The sequence below is a fragment of the Adiantum capillus-veneris genome, chromosome 21 (assembly GCF_014529385.1).
Source record: "Adiantum capillus-veneris isolate H3 chromosome 21, ASM1452938v2, whole genome shotgun sequence".
In the NCBI taxonomy this organism is placed as follows: domain Eukaryota; kingdom Viridiplantae; phylum Streptophyta; class Polypodiopsida; order Polypodiales; family Pteridaceae; genus Adiantum; species Adiantum capillus-veneris.
Window position 1 is genome coordinate 149,815,918 of NC_140951.1, and position 19,361 is coordinate 149,835,278.

Below are 19,361 nucleotides of genomic sequence, written 5' to 3' on the forward strand. Positions count from 1 at the left end.
GCATGAATCACAGCCAGTAACTCTTTCTCATAGACCTGCATGGTCATCTCTGGCCCTTGCAAAATTCTGCTGTCATAGGCTACTACCCTGCCATCTTGCATTAGCACTGCACCAATGCTACCACCACAGGCGTCGCATTGGACCACAAATGACTTCCTAAGATCTGGCAACACAATGACTGGATCTGAAGTCATCTTTTCCTTTAAGAGATTTAAAGCTGAAATCTCTTTCTGTGTCCATCTAAAGGTGACTGCCTTCTTTTGAAGAGCATGTAAAGGTGAAGCAATCTCAGCGAAATTTCGGATAAACCTTCTGTAATATGAGCATAGTCCCAAGAAGCTTCGGACATCATGCACCGTCTTCAAATCTGGCCATGACTTGATCGCTTCAACTTTTGCAGGATCCATTCTGACACCATCCTTTGAGACAATGTGTCCCCGAAAGTGGATCTCTTTCAAAAAAAATTCACTTTTCTTTGCATTGATGAGCAACCTATGACTGCGTAACTCTTTGAACACAATGGCCAAGTGATGCCTATGCTCCTCTTCATTCTTTGAGTAGACTATCATGTCATCAAAGAATGTACCAACAAACTGCTGGTGTGGACGGAAAATTCTGTCCATCATCCTATTGAACGTAGCAGGAGCATTTGTGAGACCAAAGGGCATCACTAAAAATTCGTAAAGGCCAAACGTCGTTCTAAAAGTAGTCTTGTGCACATCCTCTGATCTAATGCGGATTTGATGGTACCCACTCTTTAGATCTATCCTGCTAAACATAGCTGCTGCTCCTAATTTGTCCATAATATCATCAATTCTAGGTATAGGGAACCTATTTTTGATGGTATTCTTGTTCAGTGCACGGTAGTCGATGCACATATGCCATGAGCCATCCTTTTTCTGCACCAACAACACTGGAGAACAGAATGGAGATGAACTGGGCTGAATCAGCCCCTTTTCTAACAGCTCCTGTACTTGGCCGATTATCTCTTTCTGCTGAGCCGCACTAACCCTGTACGGAGGCTTATTTGGTGGGCTACTGCCTGGCACCAAATCTATCGCATGGTCCTCGGGTGTCTCTGGCGGTAATTAAGACGGTAATGAATCGGAAAAGCAGTCACTATACTGTTGTAAAAACATTGACCTTTCTTTATCTAGCACAGATAAATTTGATTCATCACAATCTGACACTTCACGTGCAAAAACCAAGTACGCAGAAAGATGCTTTTTCATTACAGAAGTAATAGAAGAAGCTGATACAGTGGGAATAGACTCCCCTTTAAGCTTTACATCCAGAATGTGAGTCTTTCCCCTGCTCTGTACATGATCTTTTTGTTGTAGGCATCCATGATTCCCTGTACACGAAACAACCAAGGAATACCTAACAACACATCACATCCGTCAAGTGGCATGATGTAAAGTTCTTCAGCATCTACATAGGACTGGATATGTAGGCGCAATTTTCCAATGATGGGTGTCACAGCCTCTATATGGCCAGGACATGCCAAACCTGCCTCTGCTGTATACCCCATCTCTTCAGGTCTGATGCCCAACTTTGAAGCCAATTTTGGGGAAATGAAGTTGGCTTTGGTACCTGGATCAAAGAAGATAAGCACTGTTTGATCCCTGACCTTTCCCCATGCTCTGCAAAGCTCACTTGCATCTGAATTTGGCTCGTCGCCCACCATATCTGGCACTAGACCAGCCATGGGCTTCTTTCCTTTCTTGTCTTCCTTGTCATCAAAATCAGCTGGCCTTTTCTTTGTAGGATAATTGTAAGCAATGTGGCCAGGCTGCTCACAAATAAAGCATTTGTTCTCTGTCCTCAGGACCTTCTTTTGCTCTTCAGACTTGCGAGGAAAACGTCTTTTCCATTTCTTTGCTGGTCCCTTTTCTGATTCAGCCGTAGCTTTATCTTTCCCTGCGTTGGCTGACTACTGAGTCCCTTTAGGAGCCTCATTGGGAACGTGCTTCTTGGCTGAATTTTTCTTGCCTGATCCTGTCTTGACGCCAGTGTTAAATTCACAATCTTCTCCCTTGAGCAAACCATTGCCAGTGTTTGCTACCTCGATGAGCTGCGTCAAAGTAGTGACTTTTGTCTTCGTACAGTACTTTCTTAATCCTTTAGGTAGGCCACAACAGTATTTTTCAATCTGTTCTGTCAATGGCACAAACCTATAGGAAGTTATTGGAAGTAGAGCTTTCCAAAACTTCCGATTGTAATCATCCAGATTTCTGCAAGTGGCAGCATTAAGCTGGTGCCATTCTGTCATGACATCTGCTTCAAAGTCATCAGATAACCATGCTGCTGCAAAAATCTGCTTGAAGTAAATCCATGTGGACGGAGCTTGCCCTTGCAGCAATAAAGTTGTCCACCATTGTCTCGCATTCCCTGTCAAGAAAGTGGCTGCCTTGCGGACCTTTGAAGCCTCTGTAAAGTTTCCCCTTGCATAGGCCTTGTCAAACTGCCGGAGGAATGAGAGAGCCTTCTTCCTGTCATCAAACCCTGTAAAGGTCGTGAAAGACACACCTTTGCCACCTTCTTTGTACGGAGTTGGCCTCTCCAGCGGCGTCAAATTGTCATATGGAAGTGACTGAAACATGGGAACACTATTAGAGTTCATTTGTGTTCTTTGGCCGCTATTAACTTGACCTGGAAACGCCATATTTGGCTGCTGATTTGTAATTCCAGCCATACCAAAATTTGCCTGTGGCATCCCAAATTGGCCCTGAGTGCTCTGAAACCCTGGTAGCATGCCCGTGACACCATACATGGAGTTAGGCATCATCGTTTGAGCACTCCTGAACACTGTTCCTGGCGTGTAAAACTGATTTCCAGGTGCATGACCAGCCATGCTTTGGAATACCGATCCACCTCCAAAATAGCCAGGGTGTATTGAAGGTGGTGGGAAGACTTGTTGCATAGCCTGTAGGTTGCTTCCTTGCCCATTAGAACCAGCTATAGGCTGCTGAAAGGTGGCGGGCTGAACTGGTACAGCTTGAAAGACTGGCATCTCAGCCACCTGTTCTTGCACCTTAGGCATAGGTTGTGGAGGCTGTATGTTCTCCGTCAAGTGTACAGGTGTTTCCATTGACTGTGTGGTATGAATCACCTGTGCTCGAGCCTTAACAGGCTTTTGAATATGATCCAGTGACCCAACTTGCTGAGACGGAACAGGAGGTTGCAGAAAGGCTAAAAACCTCGGGTTCTGCATTACTTGTGTGAACATAGCCACAGCAGTAGCCAACTGGGTCTTGAATATATCATCATCCGTCTGTGGTGGTCTTGAGGACTCACCCACTTCATGTGTCTGTTGACCCTGTAAAGAGGAAACCTCTTCAGTCACATCATCTGGTCTGTCAGCCATAATTGCAATTCCCTGTGTCTGGTCTATGATCCCCTATGTCTTCAAGCCCAACCTCACCAAGGCTCACTTCTATGGGAAAAAGTGATTTAGTCCCGTCGATGGAACCATGAAACCGGCCTGGTCAATCCAAAAAGGACGGTAGACTTTACTTCAAACCTTGATTTAGCTTTCACCCATTATTAGTCGTCTATTTTACCTGTACTATAGTGACACAAGAGAGGGGAATGGGATACAGATGCTAGAATGCACTTGTATGAGAAGACCGACACCAGATTGGCCCCTAACTTAGGCGCCCCTTTCGGTATTTCTTTATTCTTCCAAAGAGGGAATAAACGCTGTGGATCCCTACAAGCTACCCCGCACAAACTTGGCTGAATTTCAATTGTTCCGGCCTGATTTCGGCAGTATAACTGTACGAGGACCCTTCACAGTCAGTATTCCCACGCATTGACTGACTTTCCCGACGCATACGGGCACTTTGCAAAACCTGGCGAGAATCTGCAGCACGCTGAATTCTCTGTTTTCAGCCCTGAAAATGCGCCAGATCGCCTGTACAGCGGTCCCCTTGCGTCCGCGAACCTCCTGGGGGTATTAGGGTCCGTTTAGGGCCAAAACCCTAAACCTGCAAAAATACACAGCAGGCTGTAATTCACTGTTTCGGGCTCCGTTTCGCGTGCCGGTCGCATCCGTAGCAAGTCCTCGAGCTCCCGCACCTGTAGGGCTACTTGCCCTTTGAATCGGACGAGATTTCGAGCGTGAAACCTCTCCGAATCACCTGTACCTGCGGGGGGATTAGCCGCTAGCTAATCCAGTACCTGTGCAAGAGGCTCTTGCCTCGGCAATCGCGCATGAACCCACACAACTGTACATTGGTCAAATGAAGAGCCCACTAGAGGGGCATAACATACTGCCAAAGGGGAGAGAGAGGGCAGTGCGTAGCGTGCAGGGCATCACTCCTGGCACCGCACTGTACATAGGAGGGAAAGCAAGCACTCCATAGCTCTTAACCTGTGACAAATTCTGAAAATCAGCTTCCTCTCTCATTTTAGGCGCCCCCTCTCTGGCCAGGAGTAGCAGAATGCTCACAGAGTGCCACATGGCACATTTTCCGACTTTGGGCATTCCCGGCTAAAAATATCTCAACTGGTGCGTCAGTGGACTTTGCAACAGAGCAAGAAAATGTTCCCTTTGTCATTCCAGAGGTAATGACGTCAACACATTTTTAGGTCCCAAAATAGCAGTTCCCTAAATTTTAGGAGATGCTGCCATTGTATCTTTCTAGGTTATCCGACCCTCTTTGTACACTGCGGCTACATCCAGAACTGAAATGTAGCCTCTGTAGCAAAGGATTCCACTTTGGCTAGTCAATGACCCCACTTAGCTAACCATAGTCCTTGTCCAACCTTAGTGCTCTCTTGCCCTCAGGCCTGGACTCCCTCTGAACAGTTCCACACTAGCTATGCAATGCAGGGCAGTTAGATTTCCTGAGGGGTGTTTCCAAAAAGTGAAAGTAAATAGATAATAAGAAAGAAATCAACAAAAAGGATAGATAGTAGTCACACGCTGGTGACAGTAGCATCGGCATGCAACAAGGTTTTCAGTGTAACTAGGGCCAGTTTGGGGTGCCACAGGGTCATTTTGGCATGGCTGGTTTTTCTGGAAAGCAGCCAAATATGGCACCTCTGATGTAAGGTGCAACGGAAGTGAACGTTGAACTTTGCTCAAGATGAGAGCTCCGAACTTTGGTCAAGGTTCCTTTTTACTTAGGGAAGGGAGAGCCTTCCGTTTTCTTAATGAGAGTGCAACTGATCACAAACAAAGTGAATAGACACTGTGCGTGAAGGTGCTGAGACTGGGAGATAGAGAGAGAAGAGAATACGACACCGGGAAGTCGTCAAACCCTCCCCCAAGGGCTCCACTCTATGGCGAGAGCGGTCTACTTATGATTGCCCAAATCTCTACGATGCTTTGGACTTGCCAACGATGTCGACGACGATGAGGTCGACGACGAGACGGACTGAAATCTGAAAACGCTAAGGGCTGAAATTTGCAAATCTTTATCTGCTGAATTTTGACTCTATGTCGGTGACGATGTCGATGACAACAATGCGCTGAAAATGCACATGCTGAAATCTGCGTTTTCAGGCTGAATCTGCAAACTTCGCGGGATTTGACCGTGCGGCGAGGATCTGCTGCGGGAAGGTGAGATCTGCGAGGTTTGGGGGTTCTACTGGGGTTACTGACTGCTGAAAACTGAAAATGCTGATGCTAACTGAGATCTTGTTGCGAAGATCTGCAAAACGCTGATGGTCTCAGGCTGATGCAAAAACGCTAGGGCTGAATGTGTTCCTGCGGTGGGAATCTGCTAGCTGGGCTCATCTGCTGTGGTTCGGTCGCCAGGCTGTTGCAATGCAAAAACACTAGGTCTTTTGGTGAGAGAAAACACCAGAGTTGTCGGGGAAGGGAGTCTTGTTGAGAAGTTGCCTGATTAACAAACTGTTCCTGCTGCCTCTTCTGCCAGAAAGTGCTAGTGCTAGGTTTTTGTTTATACAACTTAGTAAAATTGCCCTACCTACTTTCCAACAAAAGTCACTTAAAAATAGTAAGTGAAAAATGTCAAAAATAGGAAAAATAGGTCTATGCACTGTAAAAATGCTACTGATGGGTTCTGACTGTAATCTGATGATCATGCTGTGTGCAACTAGAGGATATGCATCTAATCTAAGTGTCTGGACATACACGGTCTGCGAACAGACTCACAAAAGTGCCAGATGACTTCCTATTCTAGACTGACTTGACTGAATTGAACCCTGGTCATGCTGTAGCTTGTCCACGGACACATAGGGTTGGATGTGTCACTTGACATCCTGTCACAAACGGGAGCGCATAGCAATATAAAATATACTCGGATAAATAAAATTTATCACTTAATATTGAAGCCAGAGGATATAGAGAGAAATAGATAGAGAGAGAGAGATAAAGTGAGAAGATCGACACAGTATTGGGGACCAGAAGATGGGCTGGTCTCCCCCCGTAATAGTATCTTTATTACTGAGGAGAAGTCTATACAAGCACTTGAACCGAACGTATTACCACGTTCGTTCTAGAATAAGACTTGATGGTTCCCAGAAGCCTCAACTTCCGATTCCTAGGGCAAAACCCTATTCCAAGGAACTTCCGTTCCTTATTCCAATTCCTCGAGAATCAAGGTTCTTGCCTCTGGATCTCACCTTCCAGACTCAGGGCATGACATCCCTGCAACTCTCTTTTAGAACTCTATTCTTTTAGAACTCTATTTCCAGAGTCCTCTTCCCGCATAACAACTCTGCTTTCCCGGACACGAAGTCCTTACTTGGGAATCCCAACTTCTGGATCGCAACTTGAGAGACTACCTCTCTCCGATCCGTGGATCTACTTCCCAAACTTGGGTATGAAACCCTTGGACTGATCTGGCTCTAGTTCCGCTTTTCTCCTGCAGAGGCTCATGCCTTCCTCTTCTCCTACTCCCTCACGAAGAGGAAGTACACCCGCAATCAAATACTCAAAGATCATAACATGAAAATCGTTACCTTCAAAGTTTCGACGCTCGAAACGCAACTCGATTCTCGAAAAGCAATTCCCCGGAAGAGATCATTACATAGAAAATTCCTCTCTTCCAATCCTACACACAGAAGAGGTGTGTTCTCGGGTTCCTTCTCGTAAATCAGCCCCGTCTACGACGTTTATGGGCTGAAAACAGAGAAAAACAGCAACTTGTCGTGATGGAAACACGCTTTGTAGGCACTTCTTCGCGAGGGAACTCGCGCACTGGGTCTTGGCGACATCTGGTACACTTGGGGCAGCCATGGGCATCACCGGCAACGTCTTCTTTACGGCTGAAATCTGCAGCAGCATCTCCTCCTTGCAAAGATTGGTTTTCCCCTATGAGTGAGGGCATGTGATGCTTTTATAGCTCCTAGCCACGGGCACGAATAGCTGCTCGCGTAGAGATCGCGGCCGTTTTTTTTTTTTTGCCAGAAAAAGAGAGAGAGAAAACGCTGGCTGATCTGTTGTCTTATTTATCAGATGGCTGCCCACTTATTAAGTGGGCGGCCGGTCACCTTTAAAAATGGTCTTACTCTGTCCAAAAACTCAAGAAAACCTTATAAGTTAAAAACAATGCTTTCACTGCACTTGCCAGGCGTCCCTGGATGCAATCACACGCACAGTTGCAATGCAAACATAGACTTCCTCGCGGGAAAGCATTTGCTTTCCCGAAAAGCAATTCCGCTTTCTCAAAAAGCATCCGTTTTTCCTCAAAGTTTCCTTTGAACCCATCTTCATTCAAGTGCTTGCCTTTCCTTGTGCACAATTCTAACACAGTTCGGAATTTCCTCTCGACTATGGATATTCCCTTTCCGATGCACCTGTCACCCACCTTGTGACGCATCAGGAATACCCATCACCTAGTCACTTCCTACCGAACTTACGGTACAATCTCCTTCACGATGCTCTATGTCACCCATCCTATGACGCATCAGAGATGTCCGTTCCCGGATGGTCGGATACTTCTTTCCGATGCTCCCTGTCACCCATCCGATGTGACGCATCAAAAGCACCCGTTCTTGGTGGCCTTTATGATATTCCCTTTCACAGTGCTCCCGTCATTACTCTGAATGACGCACTAGGAATATTCTGTACTCGGATGTCTCCAATGAGAAAAACCCTCTCACTTAAAATTCCAATAATTCATTTAGAATTATTTTCCTTGGTGTTCCAAGCGAGAAAACCCTCCCACTTATAAATCCAATGTTAGGTGCAGCGGAATGAATGTTGTATTTTCTCAAGATTAGTGATCTTTATTGCTCAAGGTTCCTTTTAGTTCTTAGAGAAAGAGAGAGCTTTCCGTCTTATGGAGAGTGCTATGATCACGAACAAAGTGAGTGGATATTGTGCGTGCAAGTGAATGAGACTGAGAGAAGGAGAGAGAAGAGATACGACACCCGAGAGGTTGTAAAACCCTCCTCCGAAGGCCCCACTATTGTCGGCGAGAGAGGTCTATTCTTTGATTGCACAAAGGTGTACAATGCGTATGCAATGGACTAGGCAACTTGGTCTATGCTAATGACGACGACGGTGACGACGACGACGATGGCTCAAATCTGAGATCTTCTAATCGCTGAATTTCGGGACTGTTTCGGTGGCTGAAAATGACTGTTTTGGCTGCGTTTTCTTGGCTGAAAAATGAGGTTTCTTAGGGCTGAAAACTGATGGTCTTTACGGGCTGAATCTGCTACACTTTAGGTGAATAATGCCGGTCTTAATTTGCTGCTGAAATCCAAAAACGCCAGGGCTGAAATTGGTCCTTCTGTCGCCGGGGTTCTGCAAATGCAAAAACGCTAGGCTGATCTGCTGTGTCGTGATGACGCCGGGGCTGATCTGCTGTGCACAAATCGCCAAGGCTGATCTGATGCAAAAACGCTAGGTCTTCTGTGGAGAAAACGCCAGAGTAGTCGCGGGGGTTGGTCTTGTTGAGAAGTTGCCTGTTGAGCGGGAAGCTCTTGCTGCCTCTTCTGCCATTTAGTGCTAACTTGGGTTTGCTTATATATTAACTTAGCAAAATTGCCCTACCTACTTTTGTAGGAAAGTCACTTAAAAATAATAAGTGAAAATCCCAATAAATAGGAAAATAGGCTAAATGCACTGGAAAATTCCCCTAACTGATGCTAATGGATTCTGATGGGAATTCCGATGATCATGCTGTGTGCAACCGGAGGATATGCATCTATGATAGGTGATTGGACATGCACAAAAGTGCCAGATGACTGCTAATCTAGACTTGACTGAACTGACTGAACCCTGCTGTGGTGTAGCTTGTCCACGGACACATAGGGTTGGGATGTGTCACATGACATCCTCTCCTTTTCAAAGTGAGGTACTGGTACCGAAGTGTATGGCGTCGAGGGAGATCGCGAATAGCATCCGGAATCCTGGAAGGGACTCTTCGCCGGCCCACTCTGTTGTGTGGGTCGTGCGGTACTTGAACTTCATAAAGGTCTGCAACGCTTGCTTCTTTGGACTGTGCCGAAAGCGACTCAAAGTCTTTTGTGGCTCCTTTGATGCTTCAACTTCGTCTAGAGTATTGTTTCTTCCATCTTCAAGAATCTCCATGGCTGAAAATTTCTGAAACCATCTCCAACACAAAACCATGAACATACCCATTCCATGTAAAGTGAAGGAAAAAAATCTTGTCTTCTCTAAAGACTGTGTATGCAATGTAGATGAACATAGAGACGGAGTGACAACCCGTTCATCAAACACATGCAAACAATGAGGTCGAATCTTTTCTGTTTGATCGAAATCAATCAACTGTGGCAAATCACAATGGAAATGCCCATGCTTGGTGCTCATACTATCATGTGCTCTTTCGGAAACTGTGTCATGCCAAGGAAGAGACATGGAATGTGACTTCCTGACATACAAACTTTTCAACTTTTCATGAACAATCCGCATACATTCGTGCTCATCCATGAGAGAAACGTGCTCAACATACAATATGTCATGCCTAGTAAAAGGGATCACATAACGATGCTGACTAAAATATAGGAAACCTTCACGAATGAAACACTCAAACAATGCGTGCGTATCAATCATGCGAACACATAATACTTCCTGTGATGGTTCTTTGGACCAAGGTTCGAGAGCCAAGATTGGTTCTTCTTGAATGATCGAATCGTCTTGTGGGGGATCGGTGGACTTCGACTCGAAAACCAAGATCGATTCTTTGTGATTGATCGAATCTACAACGAGGTTAGCTTCGCTAGGAAAAGCATCCACTAACACATCATCCTTTTGAACAATCACATGATCTTCATGCAACTCATCATGCTTGTGAGAAATCACATCTTGATCATGCAAATCATCATGCTTGTCATTGTCATCCAAATCATTATGCAAATCATTGGCATCCAAATCATCATGCTTATCATTGTGCTTCAAATCATCATGCAAATCATTATCATTCAAATCATCATCATGCTTCACACAATCATGCAAATCCTGTGGGTCATGCTTTGGAGAAGGAGAGACTGAGAGGGTCTCCTTTCCCCAAATCTCTTGCAACTGTGCTTGAACTTGAGAATAGAGTCGCCAAATCTCTTTGTTTTGTCGATCGCTTTGTTCTTGTATTGCTTCTCTTTCTGCTTTGTCTTTTGCGTGCCTGCGATCCATTTCTGCTTTTCTTTCTGCGTGTCTGCGTTCCATTTCTTTGAATTCACGATCCAATGTGGCTTGTCGTTCTTTGGCTTCCAAGCGTGCTTGCTCACGCTCACGTGCTATAGCTGCCATTCTTACTGCATTTCTTGCTTTGCGTTGTAAAGTCTGTTCCATAAACAACAGTTCCAACTCCTCCATTGGAGTTAGTGCAATCAGTGTTGTAGATGGGGAAGGGTCAGAAAAACTTCCTGGTGGGGAAAATTCTTCTTCGCCTCTCTCATGCTCATCACTTCCAAGCGAAGTATCCATTCCGCTTCGAGTGATGACCATTCTGCAATCGTGGGTTCTTGTGGGTTCTTTGGGGGTCTTGGGTTCTGAAGTTCACGAGGAACTTGGGTTCTTGAGGTCCTTGATTCGTGAGAATCTAGGGTTCTTGAGGTGTTCTTTCGCTTGCAAATCGCGTTGGAGAAGGATCTTCTCTTCACTCGAGTTCTACCCTTTTCTGCGGGCGCACCCCTTGGTGGCCTTGCGCTCACACCAAGGTTGCTTTTTCCCACCTCACGTCGATTGGCCGGCCGCTAAGTGCACGGTCCGCTCTCAATGAGTGAAAAGAGACACAAGAGGAGGCTGGACAAGCCCTTCTTTCTTGGGATTCCTGTCACTCTTCAACAGAACACGATTAGGAATCGCCACGCCCAAGTAAACTTGGGTTCATGCGATCACAAGCAGAAAAATTCTTGTGGTTCTTTCCTTGAGTAATGCAGAACACTTCCAAAGCTCTGATACCAATGTTAGGTGCAGCGGAATGAATGTTGTATTTTCTCAAGATTAGTGATCTTTATTGCTCAAGGTTCTTTTTAGTTCTTAGGGAAAGAGAGAGATTTCCGTCTTATGGAGAGTGCTATGATCACGAACAAAGTGAGTGGATATTGTGCGTGCAAGTGAATGAGACTGAGAGAAGGAGAGAGAAGAGATACGACACTCGAGAGGTTGTAAAACCCTCCTCCGAAGGCCCCACTGTCGTCGGCGAGAGTGGTCTATTCTTTGATTGCACAAAGGTGTACAATGCGTATGCAATGGACTAGGCAACTTGGTCTATGCTGATGACGACGACGGTGACGACGACGACGATGGCTCAAATCTGAGATCTTCTAATCGCTGAATTTCGGGACTGTTTCGGTGGCTGAAAATGACTGTGTTGGCTGCGTTTTCTTGGCTGAAAAATGAGGTTTCTTAGGGCTGAAAACTGATGGTCTTTACGGGCTGAATCTGCTACACTTTAGGTGAATAATGCCGGTCTTAATTTGCTGCTGAAATCCAAAAACGCCAGGGCTGAAATTGGTCCTTCTGTCGCTGGTGTTTTGCAAATGCAAAAACGCTAGGCTGATCTGCTGTGTCGTGATGATGCCGGGGCTGATCTGCTGTGCACCGATCGCCAAGGCTGATCTGATGCAAAAACGCTAGGTCTTCTGTGGAGAAAACGCCAGAGTAGTCGCGGGGGTTGGTCTTGTTGAGAAGTTGCCTGTTGAGTGGGAAGCTCCTGCTGCCTCTTCTGCCATTTAGTGCTAACTTGGGTTTGCTTATATATTAACTTAGCAAAATTGCCCTACCTACTTTTGTAGGAAAGTCACTTAAAAATAATAAGTGGAAATCCCAATAAATAGGAAAATAAGCTAAATGCACTGGAAAATTCCCCTAACTGATGCTAATGGATTTTGATGGGAATCCCGATGATCATGCCGTGTGCAACCGGAGGATATGCATCTATGCTAAGTGACTGGACATGCACGGTCTACGAATAGACTCACAAAAGTGCCAGATGACTGCTAATCTAGACTTGACTGAACTGACTGAACCTTGCTGTGGTGTAGCTTGTCCACGGACACATAGGGTTGGGATGTGTCACGTGACAAAGGATGTTTACAGAGCAAGAATTAGAAGAGGTGGTTGATACACGGATTTCTCAGCTTTTTGACGCGCAGAACAAAGCCCAAAAGCACGACAAAAAGCAGAAGAAGGGCACTGACTTCCCGGGTTATTTGATCGTTAGTCTACATTTGCCTCGGCAAGAAAGCAGAAAGCATGTGCGATTTGAAGGACTACCCAGTTCTTCTTCTTCTTCTTCTTCTGACAGTTCTTCTAGCTTCTCTGACTCCAGCGAAGAAGACAGAAAAGGAAAAAAGCGAAGCAAAAAGCAAAGCTTCGGAAAGGCAAAGAAGTGGTTGCATTGTCAAGGGTTTTTGGGGCATGAGGACTTTTACATAATGCCCTTGGAAGGTTGTGATGTCCTCTTGGGAATTCCCTGGTACCATAAGAACAACACCGTGGTCGACTGTCGGGTGAGAAGCGACTTTTGACTACAGAGAAGGGCGGAACTATTGTACTTGATGTGAAACTTAAGGGCGAGTTCGTCACTATTGTATCAGCTTCGGCCGTTTCCAAATTAATGAAATCCAGTCTGTTTGTTTACGCGATCTTTTTGAGAGAGATGAATGATGAGAATAGGACAAATATGGTTGAACTTGATAAAGAACGCCAAGATTTTCTCCACACATGCCGATTGCTTTTCTGAGGGCCTGCCAGGCGAGTTACCACCCGCTCTGACCGAGGATCATACTATTGATCTGATACCTGGAAGCACACCACCGAATCAGCCACCTTACCCTGTGAGCCGAGCTGAACCAAGTGAAAGACCTCTTGGAAAAGGGTCTTGTCTAGCCTAGTACTTCACCGTACTGCTCTCCAATGTTGTTGGTTTTGAAGAAAGACGGATCTTGGAGAACGTGCATCAATTATAGAGCCCTCAACATAATCACCATCAAGAAGAGATTTCCAATTCCTAGGATCGATGATATTCTTGACTGACTACAGGGATCCTCGTGTTTTAGCAGGATCGATTTGAAGAGCGGATATCATCAAATCCGAATCGCGCCAGGAGATGTCTACAAGACAGCTTTTCGGACGATTGTTGGGTTATTTGAGTTTTTAATGATGCCTTTTGGCCTAACCAATGCTCCTGCGACCGGATGATGGACATGATTTTTCGAGAGTACAGACTATTTGTTGGCACTTGTTTTGACGATATCATTGTTTTCTCCAAGGATGAGGCAGAACATAGTGAACATTTGCTATAGGTCTTTCAGGCATTACGAGATCACAAGTTGGTGATTAATGCGAAGAAAAATGATTTTTTCCTACTTGAGATACACTTTTTCGGACTCATTGTGTCAGCAGCAGCAGGAGTGCAGATGGACTCGGCCAAGATAGAGACTATTCGTGATTGGCTCGATTTGAAGAATGTCCATGAAGTTAGAAGCTTTTTGGGATTGTGTTCGTACTACAGGCGATTCATTAGAAAGTTTGCAGAGGTTGCTTCCCCTTTGCATATCTTGACGTCCCTTTCTCGTGGGGACCCACAAAGGTGACTGCCTTTCAGACTTTGAAAGAAAATTGACTACAGGATCAATTTTGACTTTGCCGGACTTGCAGAAGTCATTTGAAGTATATTGTGATGCTTGTGGTCGTAGTCTGGGTGCGGTCTTAATGCAAGAAGGCCATGTCGTTGCCTACGAGAGCCGATTGTTCTCAAGGCCGGAATTGACAGCACAAATTTATGAGAAAGAGCTTTTAGTGGTTATCCATGCTCTGACTCAGTGGCGACATTACCTACTCGGAGCGGATTTTACTGTCTTCACAGACCATCAGAGTTTACGCTACTTCTTGTCACAGAAGCAGCTATTGGAAAAGCAGATGCGGTGGGCGAACATCTTGTCACAGTTTTAACTTCCAGATTGTCCATGTGCAGGGACAAAAGAATTTGGTGGCAGATGCTTTGTCCCTAAAGCCGTTGGTTCTGGTTATTTCCGCAATTCATTATAGGAGCTTCGAGGATACGGTCAATCAGTATGCCACAGATACAGATTTTGAAGATATTTTGACTCGGATACGGAATGGGAAGATAGTAGCGGGATATTCCATTCGGGATGGCTACTTGATGAGGAAAACCATGTTGTGTGTTACACAGTCGTTGTGGGAAAAGGTTATGACCGAATGTCACTGTCCACCTTTTACGGGTCACGGTGGCATTGCTACCACCTTGAAAGGGGTAGAGAGATATTTCTCTTGGCCGAGACTAAAGAAGGATGTGGACGATTTTGTGCGCAGTTGCTTGGTATGCCAGAAGGTCAAGTTTGACAGGCATAAAGCACAGGGATTGTTATAGCCTTTACCCATACCTACCCGCCCCTGGGAAAGTATTGCAATGGATTTCATTTTTGATCTCCGAGAACATAGAGTGGTCACGATGGTATTTGGACTTTATTGACAGATTTAGCAAGCAAGCTCTTTTCATTCCAATGAAGAAAACAGTCAAGCCGGAGCACTTAGCGAGACTGTTTGTGGCCCAGATCTTCAGATTACATGGCATGCCCGAGACGATTGTCTCTGACAGGGACCCTAGATTCACGAGTTTGTTTTGGAAAGGTATTTGGGAGAACATTGGCACGCGGTTGTAGTTCTGGTCATCTTTCCACCCGCAGACTGACAGGCAATCAGAGATTGCTAATTGAGTGGTACTAGATTTATTGAAGTCTTACATCTCGGATCAGACGACTCAATGGAAAAAGTATTTACCTTTGGTGGAATTTGCCTACAATAACACAAGACACTCTTCGACGGGGAAGGCGCCATTTGAGATTATTGAAGGTGCTACGAAGGATCCACCCTTCCTAAGCACGAAAGAAGCCGATGAGTATACGCGCGACTTGGACACGGCTTTTGCATTGCCACGTGTCACTGCAGTCGGCAATTCAGCCAGGGCGGGAGTGTGTGTGTGTACAGCAGCCACGTCACCAGATTGTGACATACCCCCCTCTTGCAAGCATTGTACTCGCCCTCGATTACGCCTTCAAAACAGGCAGAGGCCATAAACTGTCTTAGCAGACACTGATTGTTAGTACCGACGCACTAGGAACACACATCTAGCACATGTACCAATCAACAGTCACATCACACGACATCACTTGACATCACAAGACAAATCACATTCAAAATTCATTCGGATCTCAAACCATGATTTATCGGTAACACAATTAGCAATCGCATCTAGATCCACTCAAGACCTCGGAGATGCCCGATTGACTAATCCCTATTGCAACCATGTCTATCGAGATCATTCAGACCAAAATGCTGCAATCATTTCGTCTATCAGTTACTGCACTTAAACAAGTCAAAAACAAATCAGTATCATATTATCGGGAATTCCAGTTCATATAAAGTCATACAGCAGAATACTGTCAACTCACAGTATCCCTGAAACTCAAAGAGACATCAGTGACTTTAATATCAAAAATCGAGGCAATTTGTTGACAAAGGAGCGGAGCAACTCCCCTCTTGTGCATACCCGCTGCACCAGATTCCACCCAAGCTGAGTTTGGGGCTCCATCTAGAATAGACTATGCTAATCCAAATGCTTCAAGGTAAAGATTCACAATCTGAGGAGTATCTGCTAGGTCCTCCTCTCCGTCCACTTCGCATTCAATGCAGGATAGTTCTTGAGTTTAACCAAGAACCGCCTTATCACTTTTCCCTTAATCTTTATGTCTCTATCTGCCAATATCTTTTCTGGAACAAGGATCTCCTCGTTTTCTTCCACTTCCGGATGCTCATCAGGCTCCCCATCTTCGGGCACATCGCCTTTGAAAGGCTTCAGGAGACTCACATGAAAAGCATTGTGAATCCTCCAAGTGTCGCGCAACTTCAGTCTAAAGGAGACATCATTATCTTTTTGGAGATCTGGGAAGGTCCGTAATATCGCATACTAAGCTTTGGAAAAAGCCTCTCCTTTCCCTTCTTCTTTCTCAGGCGTGCCTTCTCAAAACGTAAGAGCACCCAACTGTTCTCCTTCAATTTCAAATCGCGACGATAGCCATCTGCTGCCTTTTTCTATCTTTCTTGAGATTTCTGCAAAGCCTTGTGGACCTTGGCACACCTTTCGGAGAGGCCCGCAGATTGCGACGCAAATCCCAGAAGGCAGCGTACGGACAGGCTGTACGTGGCAGATTTGTACGGCAGATTTTTTCTACGCAAATGCTGGTTGCTTTTTGGCTACGCTGATTCTTGCTTTATCCTACGCAAGGCATGAGAGAGAGAGAGAGAGAGAGAGAGAGAGAGAGAGAGAGAGAGAGAGAGAGAGAGAGAGAGAGAGAGAGAGAACGCCAGAGACAGAATGAGCAAACTGTGCTAACTCGAAACTCCAAGTGATAAGACTGCCCCATTGAAGGGCCTAGGCACAATAAAGTGTAGTAGGTTCAGGCAGGGAAGTCACCCAACAAATAGAGAAGTCACCCAACAAGTAAAGTGTAGTATAGGTAGGGAAGTCACCCAACAAAAATACAGAGGTGGGAAACTCGCCTCACATGATCGGAGAAGGCTCCCTCCGATCATTTGAAGCCCAAGAAGATTACTAGCCATACAAGAATGCCAAAAACTATGAAGCAGCGAGAGATGATACTCTTAACACATAGATCATCTTGTTGGACTTTGATTCTAACTCTCTCGTCTGTTCTTTTGGAACGTGGACATTGGCATCAGTCCCAAAAATACAAATGGGAGATGTCCAGCTTTGTACCAAAGTACGCCTCAAATGGAGTCTAGTCACTTTCAGTTGGATTTTCAACTCAAGTAGCTGCAAAAACACACGTGGTGAGCAAGCATATGCGTGCTCATTTCATGCTCCATAGTTCCGGCTGATACCTGAACACAAACAGGCTAACTATTAGTCTAGACTACTAACAAACACTGACAACAGGCTTACAATGACATTGGTTCAGAATCCCCTAGGCTTTCCTAGGCCACCGGTTGGTACTATGTCCACGCAGAACATCAAGCCCATGTGCACAAGAAGCACTCTTTTGTCCTCATATTAGTGAAAAGACATAACAATGGTATCTTTCTTCACTTTGTGAACATCAAAAGGAGACCTTTGCAGGTGATTTTGATGGGAAAAGTACGTTTTTTCTTTGATACTTTGTGTGAAATGACGCAAACAAGGCTTACTACAAGAATCATGAACGCTTCAGTTTTATTGTGAGATACAGATTTGAAAGCTTGTTGATCTTGATTTCTCTTTTTTCTTTGAAAATTTGCAGATGGGCCTTCGCTTATATGTTTGTGATCATGAGACGTCTCCTCCAGGTATGCTCTATATGTTTTGTCGCTCATATCACTTTCATGGAATGTTGTGTGTTGATGGTGCTTTGCTTTTGAGTATTGGACTATTAGAAATAAACAAAAATTTTCTTTTCATGGCTTCTTGAATTATTTGGTATTTGTCATGTTCCACGTTTAAAGAATCCCATTTTATGGTTCATTGTGAAAGTTGTGCAGGTATTGTGGTTTGTTTTGTGCATGCTGCAGTTGAAAATTCATTGTGGTTGCCCTTTTACTAAATTGGGAGTGAAATAGCCATTTCTTGAGAATGGTATTGAATCAATTTTTAAGTTAGTTAACTTGTGGGCTTCCTAGAAGATTTGGGTATCACTTTTTTACGACAAATGAAATTAATTGTGATAGCAACAAAGGCATAAAAGAAATTAATTGTGATAGCAATGAAATTAGTTGTGATAGCAACAAAGACATAAAAGTCCAAAATATGTTCGGGTTCTAACAATGATCACAATTGCACAACTATTCTATTGTTTTGAATTTTCTTGGCAAGTAGGAAATAAAATAAAAAATATGCTAAAACCATTAGCATTCTTTCACTATGGTGCCACTATTCAAGTCATGTATTTGGTAGATTGTCATTTTTTGTGAAAATGCTGCTTGGGACAAAATGCTCTGGTTCTTGAGCCCCTCGAACAGGAGTAAGTGATGCAAGTGGAGGGCAGTTAATTGTTGATACAAAGTGAATAGGGAGGACTCTTGCTGCTTTAAAAGACTGCATTAGGATGCGAGGTATGTGGGGCATGATACCTGGAATGCAGGGCTATTCTTTTGGGCCACAATTTTAAGGCATGTATGAAGGAGGAATGGAGACACGTTTTGTTGGTGATGGAAACACTTTGCTTTAGGTCCGTCCTTATGACTTACTGACTCCCATGGAGGCTTAGAAAGATCATAGATAAGGTGGAGAGAGTGTGAGATTTGACATTTCCCATGGTCAACAAGATGATTCAAAAGCTCTTGCCTTCATAAAGTGCTTTGATGCATTCTTTTCTAGAGGTAATTTTGCAGAAGTGTCTATGGTGAGAAGGCTTTTTCTTTGTTGAAGGGAAATGTTCTACAGATTGGTCGTATACTCTCTTGATACAAGGACATGGAACCATTTAAAATTGAGGGCGATGACACTTCGTAGATATCACATTGTTTTCAGTAGTGTCTCTCGTCTCACTAGGTTGGCAACCCACATTTCTCCTAGAACTTGTCCTCAACAAGGCCATGGACCCATCATTATCAAAACTAGGGGAAAACTTTTAAGCATAGTAGCTAAGGTAACGAGACGTTTTATACGGGGCGTTTAATACACGTACTAGACGTATTTTTCGAGGATCAAAATAAAATACGTCAAATTTTTTCAAATAAATATTTTTTACGAGTATTATAGTATATGGGTCCACACAAACGTATATAATTTATTGAAGTCAAATGTTGCACATAATTAAATGGAAAGTGGACATCTATAGACCCTAAACTCTAAGGCAAGCCAACTTTTATTAAAGTCTATAAACTGCCCACGTTTTTTTAACAAAGCAAAGCACTGAACGTTTTAAAACGTCCCGTTGTGTACTCTATATTTGAA

At 44.5% G+C, this 19,361-nt stretch overlaps 1 protein-coding gene across 2 annotated transcripts in view; it reads left to right on the top strand.

Annotated features, from left to right (window-relative positions):
- The window catches only part of LOC147431954 (SAP domain-containing protein), a 74,457-nt gene that overhangs the window by 21,412 nt on the left and 33,684 nt on the right, over positions 1-19,361 (top strand). For both annotated transcript variants that reach the window (XM_086494386.1, XM_086494387.1), the window contains exon 2: positions 17,710-17,755. In XM_086494386.1, the coding sequence (XP_086350512.1) occupies positions 17,710-17,755 (46 nt within the window). The remainder of the gene's footprint in view (positions 1-17,709; positions 17,756-19,361) is intronic.